We start from the raw sequence: 27,371 nt of genomic DNA on the forward strand, positions 1-27,371 counted from the left end.
AAAAAGATAAAAAAAGTTTCGAGCACGCTATGGTTGGCGCTCTCTTCAGAGTAGAAATCCGCCGCTACCCGAGTGCAATAGCCGAATGACGTCCTACTCCCAAGATACAACGAACCACTCTGGAACTTTTAGTGTGCACTCAAATAAAAGTTTCGAAGAACTCTTAATCTCTCAACTGCTTTGTGTAGAAAAAGAAGAGGAAGAATGTAAAATTTTATGTTGCGGGAATTTTGTATTGCTAGAATATTTGTAATGCTGGAATATTTTCTAAGTACTGAAAATCTACAAAAAACCTACTATATATAAGATGTAGAAAAAAACCCAACACAAACTTTCAATGAAAAGTTGCAACCCTTGAGAATAGAAGGCACCTATTCACACTAAGAAGGCACCTATTCACACTAGGAATTTTGAATCACCTAAAATTAACTAAACAACTAGAACTGGCATGATGGACAGCTTGCCACGGTGATCATAACGATCGCTCAAAAAAGCATATAAACGGTTGTGATCAGGGTGAGTGAAAAAACCCCCACACGTTCATGTCACAAGTTTAAGAGTTGTAGAAAGGGAATTCAGCCTTGCTAGGACATAATCACACAACAAGGTGAGTTTTTATGATCAAAATAGATTTTTAACACACCTTAACAAGGAATCTAACAAAAAGATCATGGATTTTGGTCGAAACAAAAGGAACCAATCAAGAACCTCAAGGGACTAGGGTTTAAAGAATCCCTTCTAAAGGTAATTTTCCGTGCTAACTTGTTAAATTATGATATTTCCAACGTATAGAGAGTATTGACAGCAAGTATAAGCAAAGTTATTGGGAAAATTGTGCAAAGTCATTAATGGCTATCTTGAAGCTTTATGTGAGAAGATGTGTTTAATGGAATGGAATGAAATCAATGATACATATTGCTCTAGATGATTTTATATAGAACAATAATATACTGGAGTGGATTCAAATTCAACTCTGGAAAAGGGGATCTATTTAAATAAACGAATAGAACTAGTTCTCAAGTCTAATTCTAGATGTAGATATTGAACTACTTAAGCGAAAAATAATGATTTGTTAAAATCCAAATCGTAGAGTTATCAATTTTGATACGTTTATTAGGTAGACGTTCTTTAGGTGCCTGCACGGCTCTTGGCCTTCCGTCGTGACATTCAAAGAAAGTTATTACACTTTCTCTGCCACATATCACTTAGGGGGATAATATTTCCCCTTCAAACAAGAAGAAGGGGTGGATAGGTATTTCATAAAGCTAATGTAAATGACTTTTTCGAATAAATTTAGAAGGTCATTTATGTATTTTCCCTGCGGGGAATTTATAGTGGAATATTTGTGATTTTGTAACATTTAAACTAATAAGTTAATAACATTATTTAATCCATCTCCACTGTATCTGATTTCCATTATTTGTATCAGCCTACTCCAATGGACAAAAAACGTACAATAACGATGACATGACATGACAAAGTTATCACAAGTGACAAGAAATTTCTTGTAAAACAATGAAAATAAGTGTATTGCAATTGTCAAGTTCTTGACATATATATTTTCGTGAGTTCCTATGGTTGTTTTTCCTTTTAGACCTTTGAATTCTACGTCGCATCAATCCCTTTGTACTTCTCTAACGTTGTTGGCACGGAGGAGTTTAACTCCTATAAATGTCTCATAAACTTTCATACAATTCAATATTCCCATCCTATTTGAGATCTTTCTTTGCTAACCTCAAACAGAATACAATGATATCTTGGTATAATGGTGGTGTCTTATTCCTTGTTTTGGTTTCAATAGGGGTTAATATTGAAGGTCGTAGTATCTCTCAATTCTTAACCAGAGAATCAGAAGGAGCCATATGGGCCGTCCTAGTTGCTGGCTCCAATGGCTGGGGTAACTATAGGCATCAGGTTATCATCCTAAATAATTCTTTGTACATTGCCCAATAATTTTTGATAATACTGTATAAGTTACTTCATTTCCTGGTAAACGTTAATAGTCTTGATGATAGTTTGATTATAAAACTACGTATAGAACATTTCTTATATAAGTATAATTACTTAAAATAATCCAGATGGGGATACTATTTTGTATCGTACAAATTTAGTATTTAATTCTTATCATACTCGTATTTTTCTTTCCCCTCTCTATTATTTATATAGAAAGAATATATTATATTTTATGTTAAGAAAAAAAAAGTTTTGATAATCAAAAAAAAGTCACTTTTTTTTTCAGTGTGGGGTTTTAAAAAACCCCAAAAAAACATCAAAACTTTGTTTTTTCAAAAATATTAATTTTTTTTCTGCGTCGGGGGGGGGGGGGGGGGGGGAGGTGTGGGTGCAGTGGGGTGCAAAAAAAATATTGTTACGCTTCTCAACTTCCTAGTAAAAAGGACAATCTTTTGTAAAATGTCTTGATAAATTAAAATGTATAATGTAATTGAGTTACCAAAAAAAATATATATCTCACCCAAAAAACATGGTATATTTTCAACCAAAAATCTAAAAGGCACAAGTGTAGACTACAATTTTTTTTTCGCACCCCACCCGCACCCTACACCTCCCCCGCACCCCTACCCCCCTACCCCCCCGACGTAAAAAAAAATTAATATTTTTGGTTTTTACGGGGGTTTTTATAGTTCCCTCCCGGAAAAAAAAAAAGTTGACTTTTTTTTTCACCCCGCACCCTCCCCCCTCCCCCCAACCCCCGAACCACCACCTTACGCCTCCTCCTCCCGGCAAAGAACCCAAAAAAAACGTCAAAACTTTTTTTTTTCAAAAATATTAATTTTTTTGCGTCGGGGGGGGGGGGGGGTAACGGGTGGGGTGCAAAACAAGTCAACTTTTTTTTTTTCAAAAAAAAAAAAAATTCACGGGGTGGGAGGGGGTGGGGAGGGGGGAAGCGGGGGCACTTGGGGTTACCGCTAGGATTAGTTTAATTACAATATGTGTCAATGAATTTCTTAGTTATGGTAAGGTTATTTTGGGGCGAAAGGTGGATGGAGGGTATTTTTGACTCTCATAATACTTTAATAAATGATTGATGCTTAGTATTTAATTTTTTTCATCTCTTTCCCCTCTCTAATTTATATAAAAGAATATATTATATTTTATGTTAAGTGATAATCACACTCAAATAACAAAACGCCTCGGGGCTCACGTGTGGGGCTATAGTTCTGTGAGACTTGCACCTAGTATCGCATATTACACAATATGTGTCAAATTTCTTAGTTAACACTGTTGACTCTCATAATACTTTAATAAATGATTTATGCTTAATAATTTTTTCATCTATAGAAATGAAAAGAATTATAGTTAAACTCAAATAACAAGCCATAGTATCGCATATTTAGTAATTAAGATCACCGTAAGGGTGAATATCACTTAACATTTTTAGAAAATACGTAGCTGAATTTTAGATATTCACTTGTTATTGGTTTTCATGTTTTTATCCTAAACCTCAAAATTATCATATTTTATTATTTCGCAATTTGAAAGTAATATTATTATTTTTTTGGTAACTGTCCAACTTTCCATAAATTACCAAAGTAGTATTTATAAAAAATAAAAATAAAAATAGATTAACACAATTTGTTAAGCTAATGAGGAACTCCCAATGAACTCTAAAGTAAACTAGAACTGCTACTACAAAGACAATAAGAAACAATTCTAGTCTAAGACACCATATCCGCAAGAAAATGAAACTAGTCTCAGAAATTGACAGTTGTGTAGTCAAATCTTCATAGTGGTGATGCTCGAACATTGCAAACACATGCTATCTCCTTTGCTATAAGCTCCCAGTGAGTGGCCTTCTTCTAAAAAATGCGAGAGTTTCTTTCCTCCATATTGCCCAGATGAACTCAGCATACACCATCTTGAAGATGAGAACCTGTTTAGTTTTCCCTCTGCATAACTGAAGTATAGTCTCATATTGCTGCATCCAGTTGGCAGTTGCAGGCCATTGGAACTGCAGCCACAGAAGTAAACGAGCCCACAGTTCCTTAACAAATTTGCAATCAAAAAACAGATGATCTCTTGTTTCATTCTCTAAAAGGCAGTTAACACACTTTGGCTCCACCTGGATACCCTACTTAATGAGCCTGTCACTTGTGGATAGTCTATCTTGGACTTGTAGCCAAAGTAAGAAGGTGGGCATTTGGTCTAGCTGTATTGTGAAACAACAAATTCCTCCAAGTAACTCTAGGCAGAGTAACAAGCATACCAAGGCAAATATGTTTAATAAAACTTCTAGTATGTGCTCTGTCTGTCTGCATATGTACCAGTCCACTCCTTGCACCTATAATTTTCCTGACCATCCAACTTGTCTGTTTGAGGAATTAGAATATGGTCAAGAGATCTCCCTTTTATATAATAGGTATGTATCCACTTGATCCACAGTTTGTCCTGTTTTCTAGTCAGGTCCCAACATGTTTTAGTTACTACTGCTTTATTCCAGTTTTTCAGATAGGTCAAGGTCATACCACTAGCTGATTTAGGCAAACAAACCTTATCCCAAGAGACTAAAGCTCTCTTGGTAATAGTATTTACCCCTGACCAAATAAAGCTTCAACTGTGGGCATCAATTGCTTTCATCACCTTGGCTGGAAGAATGAAAAGTTGAGCCTAGTAGGACTGAACATCAAATATAACTGTTTTAACCAACATAAGTCTCTTTCATAAGACAGTTTTTTTGTTGTCCAAGAGGAAATCTTTGCAACCACTTTTTCAATCAAAGGTTCCACTGAGATACAGTAAGCTTCTTGGAAGTTAATGGCACTCCTAAGTACTTGAAAGGCAAAGTACCTGAAGAGCAACCCAAGAATTGAGTGATACTGAGGCTTTCAGCAGGTTCAACCCCTCCCATGTAAATATAACTCTTAGCTAAATTAGCTTGAAGACCAGAATCTATTAAACTTTTCATGTAACTTTTTGACTGCAGTATACTCCCCTTTCACAAAAAGTAATAGATCATTTGCAAAGCATAGGTGTGTGATACCTAGCTTTGTACATCCGGGTGGTATTTGAAATCCCTATCCTCCTTTAGTTCATTGAGACTTCTACATAGATACTCCATTGCAATAGCAAATAGGTAACCTAGCCTCAATCCTTTAGCAGCAGAAAAAGGAGTTGGTTCACCATTAATTACTATGGGGTAATTGACTGTAGTAACACAACCAAATATCCACTGAACAAATCTTCCAGGGAAGCATAATTCCTCCATAACTCGCTTCAAATATGTCCAATCTAATGAATCATAAGCCTTCCAGATATCCACTTTAATCATACACCTAGGAGAAATATGCTTCCTAGTGTATGATTTAACCAACTCATGAGCCCGGATCACACTATCAGCTATCTTCCTTCCATGTATAATTATTAATTATACCTGCTATTAATTACTATGGATTAATTTTATTTTTATTCATGAAGGAGTGTTATTTTAATTATAATTATAAAATATTTTCTTTAGAGAGGTAAATTGCATAGTATGATAGTAATATATTTTATGAAATTATGATTCTTTTATTGGTTGAAGGTTAAGATGTTAGAGTTGATTTGTTTCTCGTAATAACTATTATATCGTTGCATTATTTATACTTGTAATTATAGTAGAAGTTTTGCTTACTATGAGTTTCTTTAATCATGTTTTTAATTTTTGAAAACTATTAATGTATTTTTTAAAATAATTTTGGTTTTATTATACTATTTTTTTACAATTTTTGTGTTATTATACTATTTTACTACACAATAAATTAAAAAATTAAAAATTCATGATGCATACATCCCGTGCCTCAAGGCTTACGCCTCGCCCCGTGCTAAGTAAAACGCTCCGTCTCAGGCCTCCGTCTTTTAAAACACTGATCGCACTTTGCACATAGGTGCAAATAGGATCTCATTGTTACTTGATGAGGTTGTCTTTTGATTATTGATTCTCCAATGCACTACTAAATTGGTTGTGTGCATCTTATTAATTTCTAATATCCTAATTTCAAACAATTTTAGTATTCTTGCCTTTTTTGTGTAGTAAGTCGAAACCACGTCATTGCATATGTGTCTTTATAGAACGTTGTCACAGATGAGACAAACTTAAGAAAGTATTTTTAGTAATAGAAAATAGAGGAGATAAACTTTGATAATATAAATTTCAATAAAGACTTTTTTAAATCAGCCTTAACTAAAAACATAAAACAACAGGAACAATGGATAGAAAACCTCTCACAGAAAAGGGACAAGAATTTCGCGCCAGTCCTCGTTTGTCCCTAAATAATAGTATTTTGGTATGAGTTCAGCTTATACGTACGGAAGGTGTAAAAAAAATCTGATCACATTATCCAAGAAATATCTACAAGTTACCCCTCGTAAAATGTGGAATCTATAAACTTAAAATAAGACAGCTTACCTTGTCAAAATTCCTTACACTAGTAATATATAAGTTAGACTCTTTTGGTATTAGCAAATACCGTGGTTCAATTTTGCAAGTTGAACAATTTGTTCAATGAAAAGTCAAAAATCACATGGCTGTTTTTCAGTTGTTATCGTTTCCCACATAAACACGAGTGAAGTTTATATCCTACTCCCTCCGCCACATATTAGTTGACATGTTTCACACTTTCCCAAAGTCAAATGACGTAAAATTTGACTACCATTTTAAACTATAACTTTTTTATCGAATTAACATGAGAAAAATTACAATTTATAATACTTTTCATATATATTTTTTTAAATATCTAAATTTTAATTGTAAATTATTGAGTTGATCCAAAATTATAATGTAGCTTTAAATGTCGAGAATGGAACATGACAACTATATGGGAAGGAAGGAGTATTATGTTAGCATTTTGTGCTAAATAGGCACATAATTAATGAAGTTGGAGAAGGTACAACTAAGCTCGTTAACCGGTTTCAACCGGCCTGAACCGGCAACCGGTTAGAAAACCGGAACCGGCCACTGGTTACCGATTAACTGGTTCCAAAGTTGGAAACCGGAACCGGCCGGTTTAAACGTAAAAAAAAAAAAAAAAAACCTTTTTTTTGTATAGTATATGTATATTATAGTATTTCTTAGTATATTGTAGGTATATTTATATATGTTATATAAGTTTATAACTAAAGTTTATAAATTTACCAACTAACAACATATATGTATATATATATTAAGTTATTCGCTTAAGTTATTACTTTCTATTTATAACTTAAGTATATTTATACTAGATATACCTAAAATATACTAAGAATATACTTATAATATAAATATACTTAAGTTATAAAATAAAAATTTATAAACTTAGAAAAAAACTTAACTTATATGTTTAAGTTATATGTATTATAACTTAAGTTATTTATAAATTAAATTTTTTCTAAGTTTATAACTTTCTATTTATAACTAAAATATACTAAGAATATAACTTTCTATTTATAACTAAAAATACTAAGTATATTTATACTAGATATACCTAAAATATACTAAGAATATACTTATACTCCCTCTGTTTCAATTTATGTGAACCCATTTGACTTTGCACGGAGTTTAAGAAAGTAGAGAAGACTTTTAAACTTGTGGTATTAAATGAGTCACATATACTTTGTGTGGTTATAAATCATTACATAAAGGTAAATTGTTTCCAAATATAGAAAGATGTCATTCTTTTTGGTACGTGCTAATAAGGAAATAGGTTCACATAAATTGAAACGGAGGGACTAATATAAATATACTTAAGTTATAAAATATAAATTTATAAACTTAGAAAAAACGTAACTTATATGCTTAGCTACTTATGTGTGTGTGTGTGTGTGTGTGTTTAGGTTATATGTATTATAACTTAAGTTATTTTTCAAGTATATAACTTTCTATTTTTTAATTTAAGTAGATGTATATTACAAGTATATTCTTAGTATATTTTAGGTATAATCCTAACTTAATATAAGTAAAAATATGAACACAAGTAAATAGAAGAAAGCCCAATGAGCCATATATTTTATTCATTCATAGATAACATTTATTTGCAATTTGTAGTTTTTTTTAATTTGCAAATAATACATGAGTTGCAAAAAAGTAGTACAAGAATAAAATCAAAAAGTGTCATTTGGCTAATATCCGCAATATTATATTCAATCATTGAGATATCTTCAAAGTCTTCCATTTGGTCTATTCCACTTGCTATCAAATCTTCAATCTCTTCCTCTTCGCCTTCCACCGCTTTTAAGTTTTGGTTGCGTGGCTCCGATCTAATCCAATTGCGAATGCAAACTAGCACTTGCAAGCTAAATCTGAATAATGAGTGTCTATGGTCTCCAATTTGTTGTCTTCCTTGGCTAAATGCACTTTCCGAAGCCACGGTTGATATTTGAACCGTAAGAATATCTCGAGCCATTCTTGAAAGTACCGGATGACTCGCCTTGTATTTCTTCCACCATGCAAAGACGTCCAAATCATCTAGTTGGTTGATATCCACATTTGCCTGCATCAAATAAAGGTGATATTCATCAAAGTTTGCATTATGAGAAGGAGTTGGATGTGAATGTAAAACTTTTAAACTCGACAAACCCGACAAGCCCTTTTTGCTACTTTGAGAAGTAATAGGGCGTGGAGCAGCGGGTGCAGCACTTTCTTCTAAAGTAGAATAATGACTAAAAACTTTTCTAAACTCGGCATCAATCGCAAGCTCGGCGTCATGTAAAGATGATTCAACTCCCTCGTCAATTTCTAAATAGTTATAAATTTGACCAACCAATGCTCTAGTATAAGACATTTTAAAATAAGGATTTAAAAGAGAACCCAATATAAATAAAGTTGGGATGGCAAAAAAATACTTGTTAAATTTTGTTGTCATAGAAAAAATAACCGCTTGATAACCGGATTTATCTTTATACTCATATAAAACTCTAGCATTTCCGTTAAGTAGGCTAAAATTCCGGTTACCGTGGGATAGAATTGTCTAGAAAAAGCAAGAGTTGCATTATAAAAATTTTGTAAAAGTTCAATACATTCCTTAACATCTTCCTAATCGTTAATATTTATCCAATCATCACTATCCGTATTAAAATGATTGTGAACTTGTAGTATGAAAATCATATAATCATATGCTTGTTGTAACATAATGTAAGTGTAGTTCCACCTAGTGTCAACTTCTACTTGAATTTTCCTAGGTCTAAGGCCATTTTGCACACAAGAATTCTTAAAATCTCTCATTTTTTGCCTATTAGCATTACAAAAAATAAAAGCAACCGCATTTCTAACTTTTTGAATAGAATCTTCAAAATAGTCAAGACCATCTCTAACAATCAAGTTTAAAATGTGACAACTACATCCCACATGAAAAATATTTTTTAGCGGAGGGTTTAATTCCCTTTTTAAAAGACCAACCGCCTTTGTATTATTAGAAGCATTATCTAAAGCAATACAAAGTTTTTTTCTATAAATGTTAAAAAACTTCATAATAGTTGACTTGAATCCGCTAAAAAATTTCCGTCATGACGACCTTTCCCTTCATCATATAAAAAACCTATAATTCTTTTTTGCATCACCCAATGACATGTAATAGCAAAAAAAATTAACTTGTTAAGACTAAGACCCAAATTAGCTGTAAGAGAAACACTACAATTTAAAGAATTAAATACATGACACAAATAAAATCTATATTTTTTTATATAAATCTATAATATCCGCTCTACAAGTACTTCTAGGAATACCCTCAAACAACGGATTATAACAACGTTGAATATAAGTAACAAACCCCAAACCCGAAGGAAAGGAAAATGGTAAAGCATCAAAAGCAACCATTTTAGCTATTTCTATACGATCTTTTTTCTTGTCATAGCTAAAATTTCTACCGATTCATGGTTCTATTGTTTGTTGAATACCCCCCACATTTGAACCCATTTTCTCTCCCCCAAACATCCCTATGTTTAGCTTGTATATGACCCGTTAGTGAATCCGTTCCTCCATCCTTACTACTTTGTTGCATGAAAACAAATTCTTTTTTGCATAAAGTACATGTAGCTACTTGTCTTTCCTTATCTTTAGTCATAAATTTTCAAATTCTAGCGGTTGGCCTACGAGTTCTTGGCGGTTTGTCTTGTGTATGTGATTGTGCAGGACCTGTATCTCCTATGGAATTTTCGGGGCTTGTGTTTCATCATCATCAATTTCATTAAAAGTCTTAGGTATAGTGTTGCATTACCTCATGATCTAAAAGTGGATTATTTCCACCAATATCAATACCTAAATTAGGTGTTTCGTTCACAAATGTTTCCTCATTGAACCCACCCCTAACAATACCACTACTACCGTCACCACGTCTCAATCTCTTCGACATTATTAAATAGAATTAATTTAAATCACACTCAAATAAATCACAAGAAAATAAATTGTTAGAATTAAATTGCGAAAAATAAAGATAGAGTTGGAACGAAGGTACCAAATTGCCGGACTAATTTCCACCAAAGTGAAGGCGGCTAGAATTGCAAATCAACCAAAGCTTTGGAGCTACTTCGGATTGTTGCAAAATCACCAACTCCACCAATAATTTTTTTTTATAATTGCAAAATTAATAATTGAAACTAGAATAAAACTTTATAATATTTAATTGAGAGAAATTTAAAGTGGCTAATTATTGCAAAGTAGTTATAATTGAGAGAAATTGAGAGAAAGAGAAGAGTGAATTGGTGTGGATTAAAATTGAAAATGGAGAGCGCTTTATATAGGGGTGGGGATGGGTTAAAGTGTACAACAAAAAAAAGTTTGGGGGAGTTAGGAGGCCAAAATGGCCGTTTGGAGCCGTTGGCAACGGCCAATTTTGCAAAATGGACCGTTGCCCAACGGTCCAGTCCACTGGCAGCATTATTAAAAAAAAAAAAAAAAAATTTGACCGGTTAACCGGTTTTAACCCGCCGGTTCCGGTTAATCGGTTAATCAGTCCCATATTTTGAAAACCGGCCCGGTAGAGATACCCGGTAGACCCGCGACCGGTAAACTGGTCCACCGGTTCCGGTTACCAGTTTTAACCGGACCGGTTAACAGGCTTAGGTACAACAAACAACTGCCGCTGCTCTTTTATTTTGACCAATAAATCTGAATGCAATATCTTAAGAACTTATTTAGTTGGTCAATGAATGATTTCAGGCTGATGTATGCCACGCTTACCAATTACTGAAGGATGGCGGTCTTAAAGACGAGAACATCATTGTATTCATGTACGATGATATTGCCAACAACAGAGAAAATCCTAGACGTGGTGTCATCATCAATAACCCACATGGCCATGATGTTTACAAAGGTGTTCCCAAGGTTTGATTTTCTTCTTGCTGTGTTCAACCCCTTGAAAATATTTTTTCAAGATTATAGTATGTGCAGTGCTTATGGGGGGTTATTTTTTGTTAAGGCAGGATTATGTTGGTGAAGATGTTAATGCTGACAATTTTTACAATGTTATCCTTGGGAACAAAAGCGGTATAGTTGGGGGAAGTGGGAAAGTTGTGAACAGTGGTCCAAATGACCATATATTTATCTACTATACCGATCATGGTGGCCCTGGCATTGTCTGTAAGTAGTCTCCTCACATTTCGCCCTCTGTGTTTTGCATTAACTTTGCTCAGTATTCTTTTTTGACATTTTGAAATTGTGATAATATCACATTTTAACGATGAAGGGGTTCTTGATTTCCAAATGTCAATTGAAATAGTGAATGCTGAAAATTGGTGACAGTATATAGCAGTAATCAGATATTCTGTCACTGTAGTTGTGAATGTGCATAATCAACTACCATTAGGAACTTGTCGTGGAATCCCATGGTTAGGCAATTGGAAAATTAAGCTAATACTCATTACAAAATAGAAGCTTGATCTATAATATTTGTGATCTGAAACTGGTTAGGATAGGCATAATTGTTTTCATGCATTTATTGTTATCAGCAATGCCAAGTGGAGAACTTGTTTATGCAAACGATCTCGTTGACGTGTTGAAAAAGAAGCATTCTTCGGGGATGTATGACAGACTGGTAATTAACTCGCTTGTTTTAGTTTCTCAGGCTTAATTTTCCGTTGCGCAAGTTTGATCTGTGAAATTTGAAGTCTGCATTTTAAGTTGGATGATGTTTTCCATCTTCAGGTGTTTTACCTAGAAGCTTGCGAGTCTGGAAGCATGTTTGACGGTCTTCTCCCTGAGGGTCTTGATATCTATGTCATGACTGCATCGAAACCTGATGAAGATAGTTGGGCGACGTACTGTGGTGAGGGTACTCCTGATGATCCCTGCTTGGTTGAGTGTCCCCCTCGCGAGTTTGAAGGTGTGTGCTTGGGAGACTTGTACAGTGTTGCCTGGATGGAGGATAGGTATAAACAATTTCTATGACTTCTTTTCTGGTAGTCCAAGGGTAAAAGTGAGTAGATGCATTTATTGATATTATATTTCTTTCCATATGATCTACTTTGTTAACAAGCCGATATATTTTGCTTCATTAACTGCCAAAAAGATTAAGAAAGGTGAGTCTGTCATGATCTGTCAATACCTAAATTATAAGCTTGTCAAATAATTAGGAAGGAGTATGCCAATTGAAGATTCTTGTATTTTCTTAGATGAATTTTATATATACTTGGAAGATGACATAGTACTATGTCAAACTTGTAGTAACTGTTTGCATTCGTGAACAGCGATGTAGAAGATCGAGATGCTGACTCTGTGCAAGGGCAGCATAGCCGAGTAAGAGTTTGTACTGTTGTCAACAAATATATCATATGCTTTAAACAATTTGTTCCAAAAATAGAAGATCAATTGTTAATGCTTCAGATCCTATATGCTACATCTATGCTTTCTTTTATTCCATGTTTTAGTGGAAGATTTATGATTTCATTGTGTCGCTCAGGTTGCAAACAGAACTGCAGCCAACATAACAGATGGTGACTATGGCTCCCATGTCACGGAATATGGTGATATAGTGGTGAGCTTTGATAGTCTTTCCACGTATATGGGTGAAGCTTCCACAAACCACAGTCATGCCTCTGTGGATGGCATGTCATTCTCGAGATTATCAAAGAATGTGGATCAGCGCAGTACTGAACTTTTCTATTTGTTCACCAAAGTACGGTTCCACCTCTTTTTGTAGCACAATTGATGTAGAATTCTTCTTACTGCACCACATGATTTGTTTGTTTTTTCTGAATGTTTGTAGCACCAAAATGCTCCTGAAGGCTCTCATGAGAAATACGAAACTCACGTGAAACTTAATGAAGTTATATCACAGAGAAGTCAAGTGGACAACAAAGTAAAACGTCTAGGGGAGCTTCTTTTTGGTGTTGAAAAAGGTAATGAGGCACTACATAGTGTTCGACCTGCTGGACAACCACTTGTTGACAACTGGGATTGCCTTAAATCCTATGTAAGTATTTAACTTGGCGATAAAAGCAAAGATTCTTTGTGGCACTTGAGTTCAATTTTCGTGGTTTTTTTTTCTTTTGATGAGAATATGACTACTCTTTTTCTGAGAATAGGTCAAGATATTTGAGGCACACTGTGGAAGATTAACCCCATATGGGAGGAAACACGTACGTGGTATCGCCAACATCTGCAATGCTGGGATTATGAGTGAGCAAATGGCTGCTACATCTGCGCAAGCATGTTCAAGTTAGTAGAGGGTACTCGTGGCAAAGAATATATATATCGTATGCTTAGCCAGTTTATGTCAAGACTGCAAAATTTCACTTTTAGCTACACTCAGAATAACGCTGCTTAGAATTAGCAGATCTTTGCCCAGTTTCCATGTACTAAAGCTTTACTTTCTCAATAAAAATGCCTTTTGACCTTTTTATTCGCTCAAAGTCTTGTTCAGCTCCATCCAAGTCCAATTTTATCTGATTTTTTCGTGGAAAATGATGTACATTCAACAGCTACTACATGTCCCGCCAAATCATTAACCTGGCAGCAAAAAACTTCTCAGAGTTCTCGTACATATTCAAGCCTTCTTATTTGAACAATTTTGAAGAATGTAAGTAAAGAGGGTAAATTTTGCAAATTTATGGCTGTAGTGTAAGAGCAAGCAAAAAACTTGAGTAAGGGTTTATCTATTTTAAGAAGTGCTCCGAGAAAGCAAAAAAGAAAAACGTTTAACTAAAGTTGGATAGACATGGTTAATTAGCTTATAAAAGGCAAGTTGTGAAAGCAAAAAAGAAAAAAGACATAACCAGAAAAGAGAAGATTCTGCTGCAAAAATATATTTCCTTCTATCACTCTTAAAACATTACGATTTTGTCAGTACATAGCACAGTAAGATTACTGGGCATCATGTATCGGAAATGCATATTCACAGAACTCATCTTGCAGACAAGATTATTTATAGGGGATAATTAAGGCTTAAGAGAGTCTGTAACTTGGTGTGAAGCCACTTCTCTTACCTTAAAAAAACATTTGTATTATATGCCTCTCTTTGTTCTAACCATCTTAAGACCTATTCCTGCAACAATGGCATCTTCGAGAGAGATGACTATTGATTTTGTTAATTTATAAAGGATTTCGAGGGGCTTTCATGCAGTAATAGAAAAAAGAATGCACTTCTGGCAACCTTGAATCTGATTTACGTTCTCACCACTCCAAGGCTTCTATATGCAAAAGACCTATGGGGAGAATTGGACAAAAATATAGATGAAAGAAGATGTGACAAGTAAACAATTTTCTTCTGACTTGTTTTTCTCAATTATAAGCTGACTGATGTTAAGCCTTTCATGAGATCGACTTGCTAAAATTGAGAGAATTATTAATACCTTGGAACATTTGAAACACATTGTGGGTCGTTATCTCAGTATGGAATGAAACATATGCGCTCCATTGCTAACATATGCAGTGCTGGAATTAAGATGGAGCAGATGGTGGAGGCATCAGCACAAGCTTGTCCCAGCGTTCCATTAGCCTTATCTGACCTCTTTTTATGCTTTTTATTGAGCCGAGGGTCTTTCGGAAACAGCCGTCCTACCTTAGTAGGAGTAAGGTCTGCGTACACTCTACCCTCCCCAGACCCCACGTTGTGGAATTTCACTGGGTTGTTGTTGTTGTTGTTGTTGTATTATTACCATGGAACAACATAAGATACATATAGATAAAACTATCACTTTGGTCTGTCGTCCAGAAAGTTGTCTGTCATGAAAAGACCTTTTTTTAATTCAATAAAAATCAAGCTTACATTCCCTTCCAAACAAACTTTGTCCAGGTAGAGCTTTTGCATAGTAAGAGTTATCTACAATGATGACGAACTATAACAATAGTTACAAATAAGAAGCGTGCTTCTAATCTGTATTTTACAAGGAAGCAATTACGCTAAAGAACCATTTTACAATCACTATATCAATCTTACTGATAATTGCGTATAATTTTACTAGCATCTAGGCGTGCATGTTGCACATTACATGCAATTCATGCACTAAAACCCCTGTGGAGGGAACTCCAAATATTGGATGGAATGCTGGGACAAGCTTGTGCTGATGCCTCCATCATCTGCTCCATCTTAATTCCAGCATTGCATATGTTACCAATGGAGCGCATATGTTTCATTCCATACTGAGATAACGACCCACAATGTGTTTCAAATGTTCTTACCTGTACACACAGGATCATATAGTCACGTTGCTGATGAATAAAAATATATCCATACAAGCATTCTACTAGAACAAAATTGTTTCCTTCGCACCAGCTAATTCTAAAGATATTGATGAAAATGGGTTGTGTTTTGTGTACTTACAAAGGATTTAAGGCAGTCCCAGTCGTCAACAAGAGGCTGACCAGCAGGGCGAAGACTACTCAGCACCTCTGGACCTTTTTTAATTCCAAACAGAAGCTTACCGACAAGGGCTATGCTGTTGTCCAAGTGCACTCTGTGTGAAATTGCTTCATTTAGTTGTTTCTGAGCCTCAACTTTTCGAACAGAGCCTTCAGGAGCCTTTTGGAACTGCCATTTTTGACAAACAGAATAAGAAGTCAGAAAAAGATTACATGACGAAGAATATCAAATACAAAATTTCAGTAGTTCTTTGAACAAGACATTATGTAGGGGCTTCTGTAGTAGCTAGGCATCCTCAAATATGGTTAACAATTAAATTATTCAGGCACCTAATGGTGGGATTATACTGGGCTTGTTGTTGTTGTTGTTGTTGTAGGCACCTAATGGTGCAAAGGCATTTTGTTAAAAGTCAAAATCTGATGCGATTCAAAAGTCAAAAGCTTTACTTCCTGCCGTTTACAGGTGTAAATTACTTCTTTCAGCTTTGGGATACTAACTGGATACTAACTTGTATCATAAAATACATATAAACTTGGAGCATACCTTGTACCAGAAATGCACAAGATCTGCATCACGCTGGTTGACAGCCTTTGATCCTCGTAAGGAATTGTCATCCATAAAAGTATAATTATCATTTGCAGGATTGGTACCCATATATAAGAATAGAGCATCCTTGCTGAGATGTACATCGCCATATTGCATGACATGTGAACCATATGTAGGATTTCCACTGGCAGTTCTCTCTTTGACCTGCAAAACCAGGCATTAGAGATGACTGCACACAATTCTTTAACGGCATCATAAAAGAGAATTGCATTCAAGGAATAATATCCATGGTTATTCGCAGCAAGAACCAAATCATCAAAGTATAAATGACATCCACCCCCACACTTTTTCCTTTTTCTCAATTTCACAACTGAGCTTCACTCTCTATGTTCTTCATTTTTACTATTATTTTTATCTTTTCTGCTGAAACATGCACTCTATTTTATTACCCCTATTCTCCATGTCATTAAACTCTTACCAGGTGATATTGCTGCTTCAAACTTTCAGTCCGCAGGTTGTGTTTTTCACTGCTCAGGTAAAACGAAACAGAGTCAGCAAAAAATTATGCTAACTAATAAAAGCTAAGTAGCATATTCATAATTTCATAATGAAAAAAGTTGAACGTAAAGGATTTAAAAATGTAAAGAAATCCTCATATAACAAGCCCCAGCTCGCATTGGCAAGTCACCAATTATCGACCAGTAAATTGGGATCTTTAAATGTCTGTCGTAGAATTCAAGAATGTCTTCATGACAATGATATTTATAGGCCTTAACAAACTAAAGTTTTGCAAACATAATTGTCTGCTGATGCAGAAGTGGTAAAACTTCCAACATTGAATTTGAGAATGTCTATTATTTCTATGGCAATGATTTTTATAGGACTGACGAACTCAGGATTTCAAAACATAGCCAAGCAAGAAGCTAACACATTTGGCAAATATCATAGTCAAAAATCACATCTTTAACTCAAATTTCTTATAGTTGTTTCACGCCATATTTATGTAATTATAGAAAAGCCGCATGTACCTGTCCTCCATCCAGGAAATACTGTACAAGTCACCAAGGCAGGTGTCGTATTCGATAGGAGGACTAGGATACTCTCCTGGGCAATAGGTTCCCCAGCTGCTCTCCTCAGCATTTGATGCTGTTGTGGCATAGATGTTTAAACCTTCAGGAAGAAGACCCTCAAATATACTTCCAGACTCACAAGCTTCAAGGTAAAATACCTGCAGATAGAAGACAAGAAAAAATTCAGAGAATGAAAAATGACTCAAAGAACCTACAGCAGCAGGAGTCTGCAGGAAATATAAAAACTCACCAAGCTTTTATATGTTCCGGAAGAATGCTTCTTCTTCAAAACATCAATCAGATCATTCGCATAGAGGTAAGGATCGGTAGGCATCCCTAGAGTACATGACAGTGTAATTAGTTTATGAAGTGAAGGAACTATAATACACTATTCATGTAATAAAAACACCAAGCAAATGCAAAAACAATAGATGCACAGCAAGCCTTCGACACGTTGATCCGACAAAATATGTCATGTCACAATTATCTACATCCATCTCCAAGAATACCAACTACCCATGACCCACTAATGATAAAACTCCACATACAACAGTAATTGCTCAAAGTTTGCATGGTCAAAAGAGAAGATGGTTCATAAGACACATAATAAAACAACAAAAATGAGAGACTGTGAATTAAATTTCGGCTAGTGATTTCTTAATGAGTACAGTAGCTTATAGCCTTATATCATCTTCAAAATCAAAAGATGTTATTGTTAATTAGGAAGGGAGCTCAATCATGGGAATATTGCTTAACAGTTAAAAGAATAGGTTCACTCGGCAAAGGTATATATGCTTGTAGATAGTAATTGTGAACCCTAGAATAACAATATGTCTATAATAAAATCAAGAAACTGCTAATCGCCCTACTGACACAATTAGTAAAGTCGACTGCCCTACGTTTTCAACCAAAAGGAGTTCTCCAAATATTTACTGTGGAAACAGAATTTCAATGAGCTGTTGCAGATTCAACCGAGCATAACCAATTTACATCATATCTGTCTAAAGTAACAAGAACCAGTAGACATCATTTGTCTAACACTATAAAAACAACATTTCTCATTATGGGCTGTAGAGGAAACATGAACAGAAATGGATCAATGATTTTCATGAAACAATCAGTATTCTTAAGAAGTACAAATAAGCTACTCACCAAGCACTCCAGGACCGCCGTGATCACTATAGAAGATGAAGATATGATCATTTGGACCACTATCCACCACCTTTCCACTGCCTCCAGTAAGAGCAGTTTTGTTCCCAAGGAGAGCAGCAAAAAAGTTGTTAACAGTAACATGATCCCCAGTGTAATCCTGCCTCAGGGACAATATCAGAAACAGGTATCGCTAGGTAGATAAAATATGATGAGGAACTACACCTACCTTAGGGACTCCTTTGTAAACATCCTCACCATGAGGGCTATTAATGATAACTCCTGGCCTTGGGTTCTCTTCATCGTTAGCAATGTCATCGTACATGAACACAACAATGTTCTCGTCTTTGAGACCACCCTTCTTCAACAGTTGATATGCGTGACATATATCAGCCTGAATCAAGATTGGCAGGGCATATTAGTTTATTCGAAACCATGTGGATTCTCATAATCACAAGAAAGTTCATTTTTTTTTCTCTTCTTTTTTGCCTAGAGGATCTCAAATTTAATTTATCAAAACAACGAAAAGGAATGGTCCATATGTATGGTACCAACTAGTTAGAATTAACACTTAGTAGTTCTTGATACGTTAACATTAGGTCCAGTATTTGCAGTAATAATTTAGTACGGTTAGCTATTGTATATTCCTGCAGACATCTAGTTTTAAAAGAATTCCTAATTTGTCTTTGAGACAAGTTTGAAGACAAATTATAATTAGCATTGGAATGAAATAAAAAGAAATAAAGGAAAATGGATATAAGAGTTTCATAAAGCCAATCCCAGCATACTTTGCAATTGAGCCACGGTGAATTGATTGTTTACTGAAGGAAAATGTTACTTACTTATTTTGCAAAAATTATTACCCAAATAGTAATAACTTTTAGATATGTGGGTTATCTTAAGAACCTTCCAAATTCATAGAAGCAGCATATACATTAGCAAGGTCATAAAAGTAAAAGGCCTAGCTAAAGAAAACAAGAAAAGGACCCCTTAATCCGGCTCAACAAATTTGGTGGCCTAAAGCCAAACTACAATACAAGGCCTTAATTTATTTTGTGTCATTTACTCCAATGACAAATGTAGGTGACCCAAAAAGATCTATATTCAGAGGTAATGTAAAGACTAAATAAGTTTTTTTTTTTCAACACTAATATTAATCATAATTTCAAAAAAAAATCTTTTTTGTACTCGTTCCATCCCAACGTACTTGTCATATTTCGTTTCTAAAGAGTCAAATCGTATAAATTTTGATCAACATTTTAAGATGTATTTTTTCATCATATTGATATGAGAAAAATTGCAACTTACAGTACTTTTCATATAGTTTTTTAATATCTAACTCTTAATATATGAATTTTTCAAATCTAATTTAGCTTCGAATATTAATCAAATTGACTCTCGAGAAGTGAACGATACCAATATTTTGGAATGGATGGAGTAAATATTTCATGATTTCTACACTATACTTTTTAATAAAAAAAAAAAAAAAAAAAAAAAACATATACACATACTATAATTAGAAAATGGAGCCCCCAAAATTTGGGGACTCAAGCAATGGCCTTAGACGCCTTACCCTCTAGCCGATCCTGCTCTTTATTAAACCGAAGAATAAATATATCAACTAACACCAGCAGCTCACGAAACTGGTCCTACTTAATGGAGTATATTAAATTGAAACAAATATAAGGAAAATATAATATATACATTTAAGGATAAATATTTACGAAACGTAACTTTTCCTTAAAAACATAACGATATATTACAAAACATGACGGATTTTCATATATTTTCGTTTTTTTTTATTTTTTTCCAGAAAATATATATATTTTTTATAAAAAAATATTTTTTTTTTAAAAAATATTTTTATTTTTTAAAAAAATAATTTTTATATATATTTTTTAAATATTAATTTATTTATTTTTTGCTCAATGGCTTAAAAAATTACCTCATATTTCTATGTATGAAAGTTGTATGAAATGTGTATGTGTGAGCAAAATTTTTAATATAATTTTCATATACAAAATTTTGAGAAGCCTTGAATATTGTATGAAAATTGTTACAATGTTGTTGTAGTTGTATTAATTTTACAGAAATCTAACATGAACTTTATACATGAAAATGTGAGCGAAATTTTAAGACATGAGCAAGATACTATTGTTTTCATACACACAATTTTGAGCGAATTTTTAAAATTTCGAAGTACACATTTCATACATTTTTTTCATACACTAAATTTTGAGCAAACTTTTTAAGTCTTGGCTCACATTTTCATACAACTTTCATACATAAGTTTTTGAGCAAAAAAAAATATTAATTTTTTAAAAAAATAAAAATAAATTAAAAAATATATATTTTTTTAAAAAAAATAAAAAATATTTTTTAAAAAAATGATTTTTAAAAAATAAAAAATAATTAAATTTTTTTTTTTTAAATATAAAGCATGTTTTGTATAGGATTTGTAATGTTATGTTTTGTAAATATAAAGCTTATCGTAATCTTAAATATTTATAATTGAAGATGTATATATATGTCAAAGACCCAATATTCTATTGTCTTGGTTGGGCCCATAACTAACATCCGCACTAACATGTCGTTATCTTACCTCTCTGAGTCATAATTAGGCCGAATAAAGAAAATGTTACACGATAGGAAAGTCCATTGATGAGATATAAAGATTTAGTAAGAAGTTTCGTTGTTGTGGGTGTCATCAATAGTGACCTCCTACCATGTCCAATTAATTTTCAGTTGACAAAGAGGACACGACACACCTTTCACCTTTATTTATCAAAAAGTACGACAAAGTTTCACCAGAGAAGTCTCAATTAACAAGTATTTTACTTACAAACTTATCTTGATTTCTATTTGACAAATCTAAATCAAATAAAGGTTGTGTGGACCTCAATTTATCTTTGTAGTCTGTTTTATAGCTCAAAAAAGCATGCTAGATGAACTTGCTAACCAAAATTGGAGTATGTGAGCTCTGGACTCGCACTAATTAGTGTTGTACAAGTTATTAATTTAGAACTCAATAACATTAAATCATTAGAATCTCGAACCCATAAATTTCAAATCATGGCTTCGCCTATAAACATAATATTAACATATATGAACTTATATCATCCTCATGCCACTAGCACTCACAGACAAAATAATTTTTTTAAAAAAGAATTAACGTAATTATTCTCAAGAGATGAAGGACAGAAAATGAAAACAACAGGATCAAAGTGGAAATACTTACAAGAAAAAACAATCAAATAAAATTATAGCATGTAGGACAAATAGCGTGAATAATATACCTGATGACGGTAATTCCAATAACCGTTTGATCCGGCAAGCAATACAGCCCATCTGGTACCAAGGGCGTCATCATCCTTACTCTCATCGGCATCAAAGAATCTAGAAACTTCTGTCGGAAGTTTCAGAACATTACGACTCTCTGTAACGACGACGTTTAATGAGAGTCCAATAAGGAACAATATACCGGCGATGTAACGAATCATTATCGGCTCCGGTGATACAATTAATTTAAAATTAAATAAAAATAGAAATAAAGGAGGCGTACTAAAGGTTTCGTCATGGATATGTACATTTATAGGCTTGAAGAATATTCATTTAACGTGACGTGTACGGCTGAGATGGAAGTTTGCTTTTTGATTGGATGAATGGGTCTAATTGGTGGGTCCTACTAGCCGTCTTTAAGTGGACCTATGTTATTTCCTCTGTTTTCTTTGTGAAGCTTCTGACGTGGCTGCTGATAATGCCTCTCATTTGCTATTTCTTCTTTCAGTAGTAAAAGTAATTTCCTTAGTAAGTGTTTTTACTATTAGAATGTGGACGGTTTATGGGATATTGTTCGGTTTATCTAATCTTGTTTTATGGTAAAATTAATATTGGAGTATAATCTAAGTTTTATATGAAGCTCCATCAGAAAAAGGTGCAATAAGTAACTGAAAATTTGACCTTATAGCCTGTTTTATTAAGTTTTCAGATTTTACTTATTTTGAAAAGTGTTTTTTAATTAAGAAAATACTTTTGAAGAGTAGTAATTTGTGTTTGATCGTTTAAATTAAAAAAATGCTTCTAATATTAAATTAGAAATTTATACTTAGCCAAGATTCTTTAAGTGATTCTGAAAAAAAAAAAAAAGAGTAGATTTTTCAGCTTTTAGAGAACAATTTCTACTACTTCTATAACTTAGAGCACTTTTTTTTATTATTATTGAAACCGTGGCCAAATACCTGAATTCTATAATAATAAATATTTTTTATATACTTTAAATTTTCCTGAAGCTTGATCAAACAAACTAGTATTCCAAGAAAAATGTTTTCCTAGAAAATGTGTTCTTGCAAAATAAGTAAATTTCTACTTATTTTCTCATGTTCGTTTGGATAGCGGAAAATAAGTGAATTTCTTATTTATTTTCTCATATTCGTTTGGTTGATAGAAAATATTTTCAGGAAAATACCCACCCAAGCCCCACAACTCCACCCCATCCCCACCCCCACGCCCACCCCGCAATTTTTTTTTTGAAGTATTTAATTTTTTTCTGGATTTTCTAAACCATCTCCCCTCCCCCCGGTGTGGACCCATACCACACCAACCCCCACAACCACCCACTCCCCACCCTTAAATTTTTTTGGAGGGGGTGGTGGGGTGTCTGGAAAGGGGAGTGGGGGTGGGGTAAAAAACCCAAAAAAAAATAAATTCAAAACTTTTTTTTCAAAACAAAAAAATTTTTTTTTTTTTGGGGGGGGGGGGGGGGGGTCAGGTGTGGGGTGGCGTGGCGTGGTGCAAAAAACCAAAAAAAAAATTCAAAACTTTTTTTTCAAAACAAAATTAATTTTTTTGGGAGGGGTGGGGGTGGCGCAAGGGTGGGGGCAAGGTGGGTGGGGCGGGGCGTGGGGCAGGGTGGTGCAAAAAACTAAAAAAAAAAAAAAAATCCAAAACTTTTTTTTTCAAAATAAAATTAATTTTGTTTTTGGGAGGGGTGGGGTGGCATAGGTGGGCGCGGTGGTGAGTGGGCCGGGGTGGTGCAAAATACCAAAAAAAAAAAAAAAAAAATTCAAAACTTTTTTTTCAAAACAAAATTAATTTGGCGGGGAGGTGGGGGTGGGGTGGGGTGGTGTAAAAAACAAAAAAAAAATCATTTTTTTTCAAAACAAAATTAATTTTTTATGGGAGGGGGTGGGGTGGGCGGAGCAGGGTGGGTGGGGGGTTGGGATCGTGGGTGGCGTGGGGGTGGGTGGGGTGAGGTGGTGCAAAAAACAAAAAAAAAAAATTCAAAACTTTTTTTTCAAAACAAAATTAATTTTTTTTGCGAGGGGGTTGGGGGTGGATAGGGTGAGGATGGGGTGGGGGTGGGGTGGGAGTGGTTGGGGGTGGGTTGGTGGAATGCAATTATAAACTTGTTTTCTCTACTTTTATTAGGAAAATCATTTTCCCCATTTTTGATGAACTTATTTTCCTAAAGAAAATGTTTTTCAAAATTTTTGACCAAACGAATAGGAAAAATTGGAAAACATTTTTCTGAAAAATGTTTATACCGTTCCTCTAAGAAGTTATAAGAATTGGTTCCCCTTTTTTTTTTTTTTTTTTTTTTTTTTACACCTAAGAATCGGTTTCCTTTATTTATTTATTTTGCGGTTAACTGTGGTCACCCAATTCGTAGGAGCTGAGATTATCTAGGAAAGTTCGGCAAAGAGACATATACATCATTTTCATAGTTTTCATTATTGTATCAATTGTATGAGCTTTGATAATTATATAAAAGAGATATTATTATGCAAGAAAATTTACTAATATACATTTATATTTTGTGCAATCCTCATCTAATCTTACCTCCTTCCTCGAGAGAAACAAAATAAAGAGCGACCCGCAAGGGTAGCTCAGTTGATTGAGCATGAAGCTTTCATAATAGAGGTCTCAGGTTTGAAACCTCCTACCTATGATAGTAGGAGATTTGCCTTAAAATTAGGAAATCATCACACGCTTGCCTAACGCGAGCCACCTCTCTATGTGGTTTGCGAGGACTATGCAGAGGAAATTTATCATTATCCATCCCCGTACAGCGGCAATGCGCAGATTCCCATGTCATCAAAAAATAAATAAATAAATAAAGAGCAAGAAATATGGGAATTAATATAGCTTTGTTTCGAATATGAAATTATAGATTAAATGAGGAAATTTTGAAAGAAAATGTTTTCACAGTTTGAATATCTGTGTTACTATTCGAAGTGGATTCCGCTTTTGTATGGAAAAAGAAAAATTAAAAATTGGATACAACACAATTTTATTTAAGTCTTTCCAATTTCTCTGAGTTCCCGAACTTATTTTGATTCCTTTCCTTCAACTTCGAGGAAAGTTCTTGATAATAGACTCATGTGCGCCTTGTTTATACAAATTTGTAAAATTAATCACAAAAATTTATAGACTTGAAGAATATTCATTTAATGTGACGTGTACGGCTGAGATTGAAGTTTGCTTTTTGAATGAATGATGGGTGTAGTTGGTGGGTCCCAGTAGCCGTCTTTAAGTCGACCTATGTTACTATTTCCTATCTTTTCTTTTAGAAGCTTCTTACGTAGCTGCCGATGATACCTTTCGTTTGCTATTTCTTCTTTCGGTAGTACAGGTAATTTCCTAAGTACAGAAATTGTTTTTACTATTTAGAATCTGGACGGATTTATGGGATATTGTTCTGTTTATCTTAGTGCCGTTTGACCATAAAAATTATTCAATTTTTTCCGAAATTTTTTTCACTTTTTTGTGAAATCAGTATTTGGCCATGAAAATTCCGAATACAACAAGTTGTATTCCGGAATATCAAAAACTCAAAAAACTTGTTTTTTTAAAAAAAATCACTTTTTTCATTTTTTTTACAACTACATTTCGCCAAAAACTATAATTTCAAAAACGGAAAAGTTGTTGAACTTTGAAAAATAGTTAAAATTTTCGTTATCTTTAGGGTCAATTATACAACGATATACTAAATCAATTATCAGCTAAGCTAATACGTATCATTTTTTTTTACCCTCAAATAAAAAAAATCAATCAAACCGAATTTTTTTTTTTCAAATACGGATAATTTTTCCAAAAAAAAATATAAAAATAATTCCTTATTATTTTTGCTTTAAAAAAAATTCGGGTCGGATTGAGTTTTTTAAAGGGTAAAATAATTTTGAAGGGGAGATGATTTTTAGATTATAATTGACCTCATAAGATAACTGTAGCGTATAATTGGCCCTAAAGTATAACAAAAACTATTTTCAAAGTTCAGGGGTAATTTTGGCCCTTTTCCGTTTCAAAAACTATGGCCAAACACAACTCCAACTCCAACTTCAACTCAAAAATTCCAAAAAAAAAGTGATTTTTTTTTTTTTGTATCTATGGACAAACGGGGCCCTAATCTTGTTTTATGGTAAATCAATATTGGAGTATAATCTAAGTTTTATAGCATGAAACTCCATCAGTAAAGGTGCAATGAGTAACTGAAAATTTGACCTTATAGCCTGTTTGATTAAGTTTTCAGATTTTACTTATTTTGAAAATTATATTTTAATTAAGAAAATACTTTTGAAGAGTAGTAATTTGTGTTTGATTGTTTAAATTAAAAAAATGCTTCTAATATTAAATTAGAAATTTATACTTAGCCAAGATTCTTTAAGTGATTCTGAAAAGAAAAAAAAAAGTACATTTTTCAGCTTTTAGAGAACAATTTCTACTACTTCTATAACTTAGAGCACTTTTTTTTTTTTTTTATTGAAACCATGGCCAAATACCTCAATTCTATAAAAATAAATATTTGTTATAATACTTTAAATTTTTCTGAAGCTCGGTCAAACAAACTAGTATTAGGGTGTGTTCGGTATGAAGGAAAATGTTTTCCTGGAAAATGTGTTCTTGGAAAATAAGTGAATTTCTACTTATTTTCTCATGTTCATTTGGGTAGCGGAAAATAAGTGAATTTCTTACTTATTTTTAAATGTTCATTTGGTTGGTAGAAAATATTTTCAGGAAAGTACTCACCCAAGGCCCACAACTCCACCCCTAATTTTTTTTTTTTGAAATATTTAATTTTTTTCTGGATTTTCTAAACCATCTCCCCCCCCCCCCCCCGGTGTGGACCCATACCACACCAACCCCCACAACCACCCACCTTAATATTTTTTGGAGGGGTGGTGGGGTGTCGGGAAAGGGGGGTGGGGGTGGGGCCAAAAACCAAAAAAAAAAAAAATCAAAACTTTTTTTCAAAACAAAATTAATTTTGGGGGGGGGGGGGGGGGGGGGTGATGCAAAAAAAAAATTCAAAATTTTGTTTTAAAAACAAAATTAATTTTTTTTTTGCGAGGGGGTGGGGGTGGCGGCAGGATGGGTGGGGTGGGGCGAGGCGTGGGGAAGGGATGGGGTGGCGTGGTGCAAAAAACTAAAAAAACAAAATTCAATTTTTTTTTTCAAAACAAAATTAATTTTTTTTTTGGGAGGGGGTGGGGGTGGGGTGGGGTGGTGCAAAAAACCAAAAAAAAAAAAAATTCAAAACTTTTTTTTCAAAACAAAATTAATTTTTTTTTGCGAGAGAGGGTGGGGTGGGCGGGGCAAGGGTGGGTGGAGTGGGCTAGGAGCGGGGGTGGGTGGAGTGGGGGTGGGGCGGGGAGTGGGGTGGGGTGGTGCAAAAAATAAAGAAAAAAATTCAAAACTTTTTTTTCAAAACAAAATTAATTTTTTTTGGGAGGGGGTTGGGGGTGGGGCAGGGGTGCGTGGGGTGAGGATGGGGTGGGGGTGGGGGTGGGGGTGGGGGTGGGAGTGGTTGGGGGTGGGTTGGGTGGTTGGTGGAATGCACTTATAG

General features: G+C 34.1%; 1 protein-coding gene, 1 long non-coding RNA gene and 1 pseudogene across 2 annotated transcripts; 1 reads left to right on the forward strand and 2 right to left on the reverse strand.

Annotated features, from left to right (window-relative positions):
• LOC132029656 (vacuolar-processing enzyme-like) overlaps nucleotides 1-13,815 on the forward strand; it is a 57,728-nt pseudogene extending 43,913 nt beyond the window's left edge.
• On the reverse strand, nucleotides 13,264-13,907 carry LOC132029657 (uncharacterized). The gene is made up of 2 exons (XR_009407888.1): nucleotides 13,799-13,907; nucleotides 13,264-13,603 (listed from the first exon to the last, which is right to left on the reverse strand). It is a non-coding gene; the product is annotated as an uncharacterized LOC132029657 (long non-coding RNA).
• Nucleotides 13,908-15,120: 1,213 nt separating this feature from the next.
• Nucleotides 15,121-22,094, reverse strand: LOC132029655 (vacuolar-processing enzyme-like). Its single transcript, XM_059418962.1, has 9 exons — nucleotides 21,826-22,094; nucleotides 18,759-18,923; nucleotides 18,533-18,689; nucleotides 17,631-17,716; nucleotides 17,339-17,538; nucleotides 16,789-16,837; nucleotides 16,308-16,514; nucleotides 15,726-15,932; nucleotides 15,121-15,583 (listed from the first exon to the last, which is right to left on the reverse strand). The coding sequence occupies exons 1-9, from the start codon at nucleotides 22,027-22,029 to the stop codon at nucleotides 15,401-15,403; spliced, it is 1,458 nt and encodes a 485-aa protein (XP_059274945.1). The 5' UTR covers nucleotides 22,030-22,094; the 3' UTR covers nucleotides 15,121-15,400.
• Nucleotides 22,095-27,371: the final 5,277 nt, after the last annotated feature.

Source organism: Lycium ferocissimum, chromosome 9, assembly GCF_029784015.1.
Source record: "Lycium ferocissimum isolate CSIRO_LF1 chromosome 9, AGI_CSIRO_Lferr_CH_V1, whole genome shotgun sequence".
In the NCBI taxonomy this organism is placed as follows: Eukaryota; Viridiplantae; Streptophyta; class Magnoliopsida; order Solanales; family Solanaceae; genus Lycium; species Lycium ferocissimum.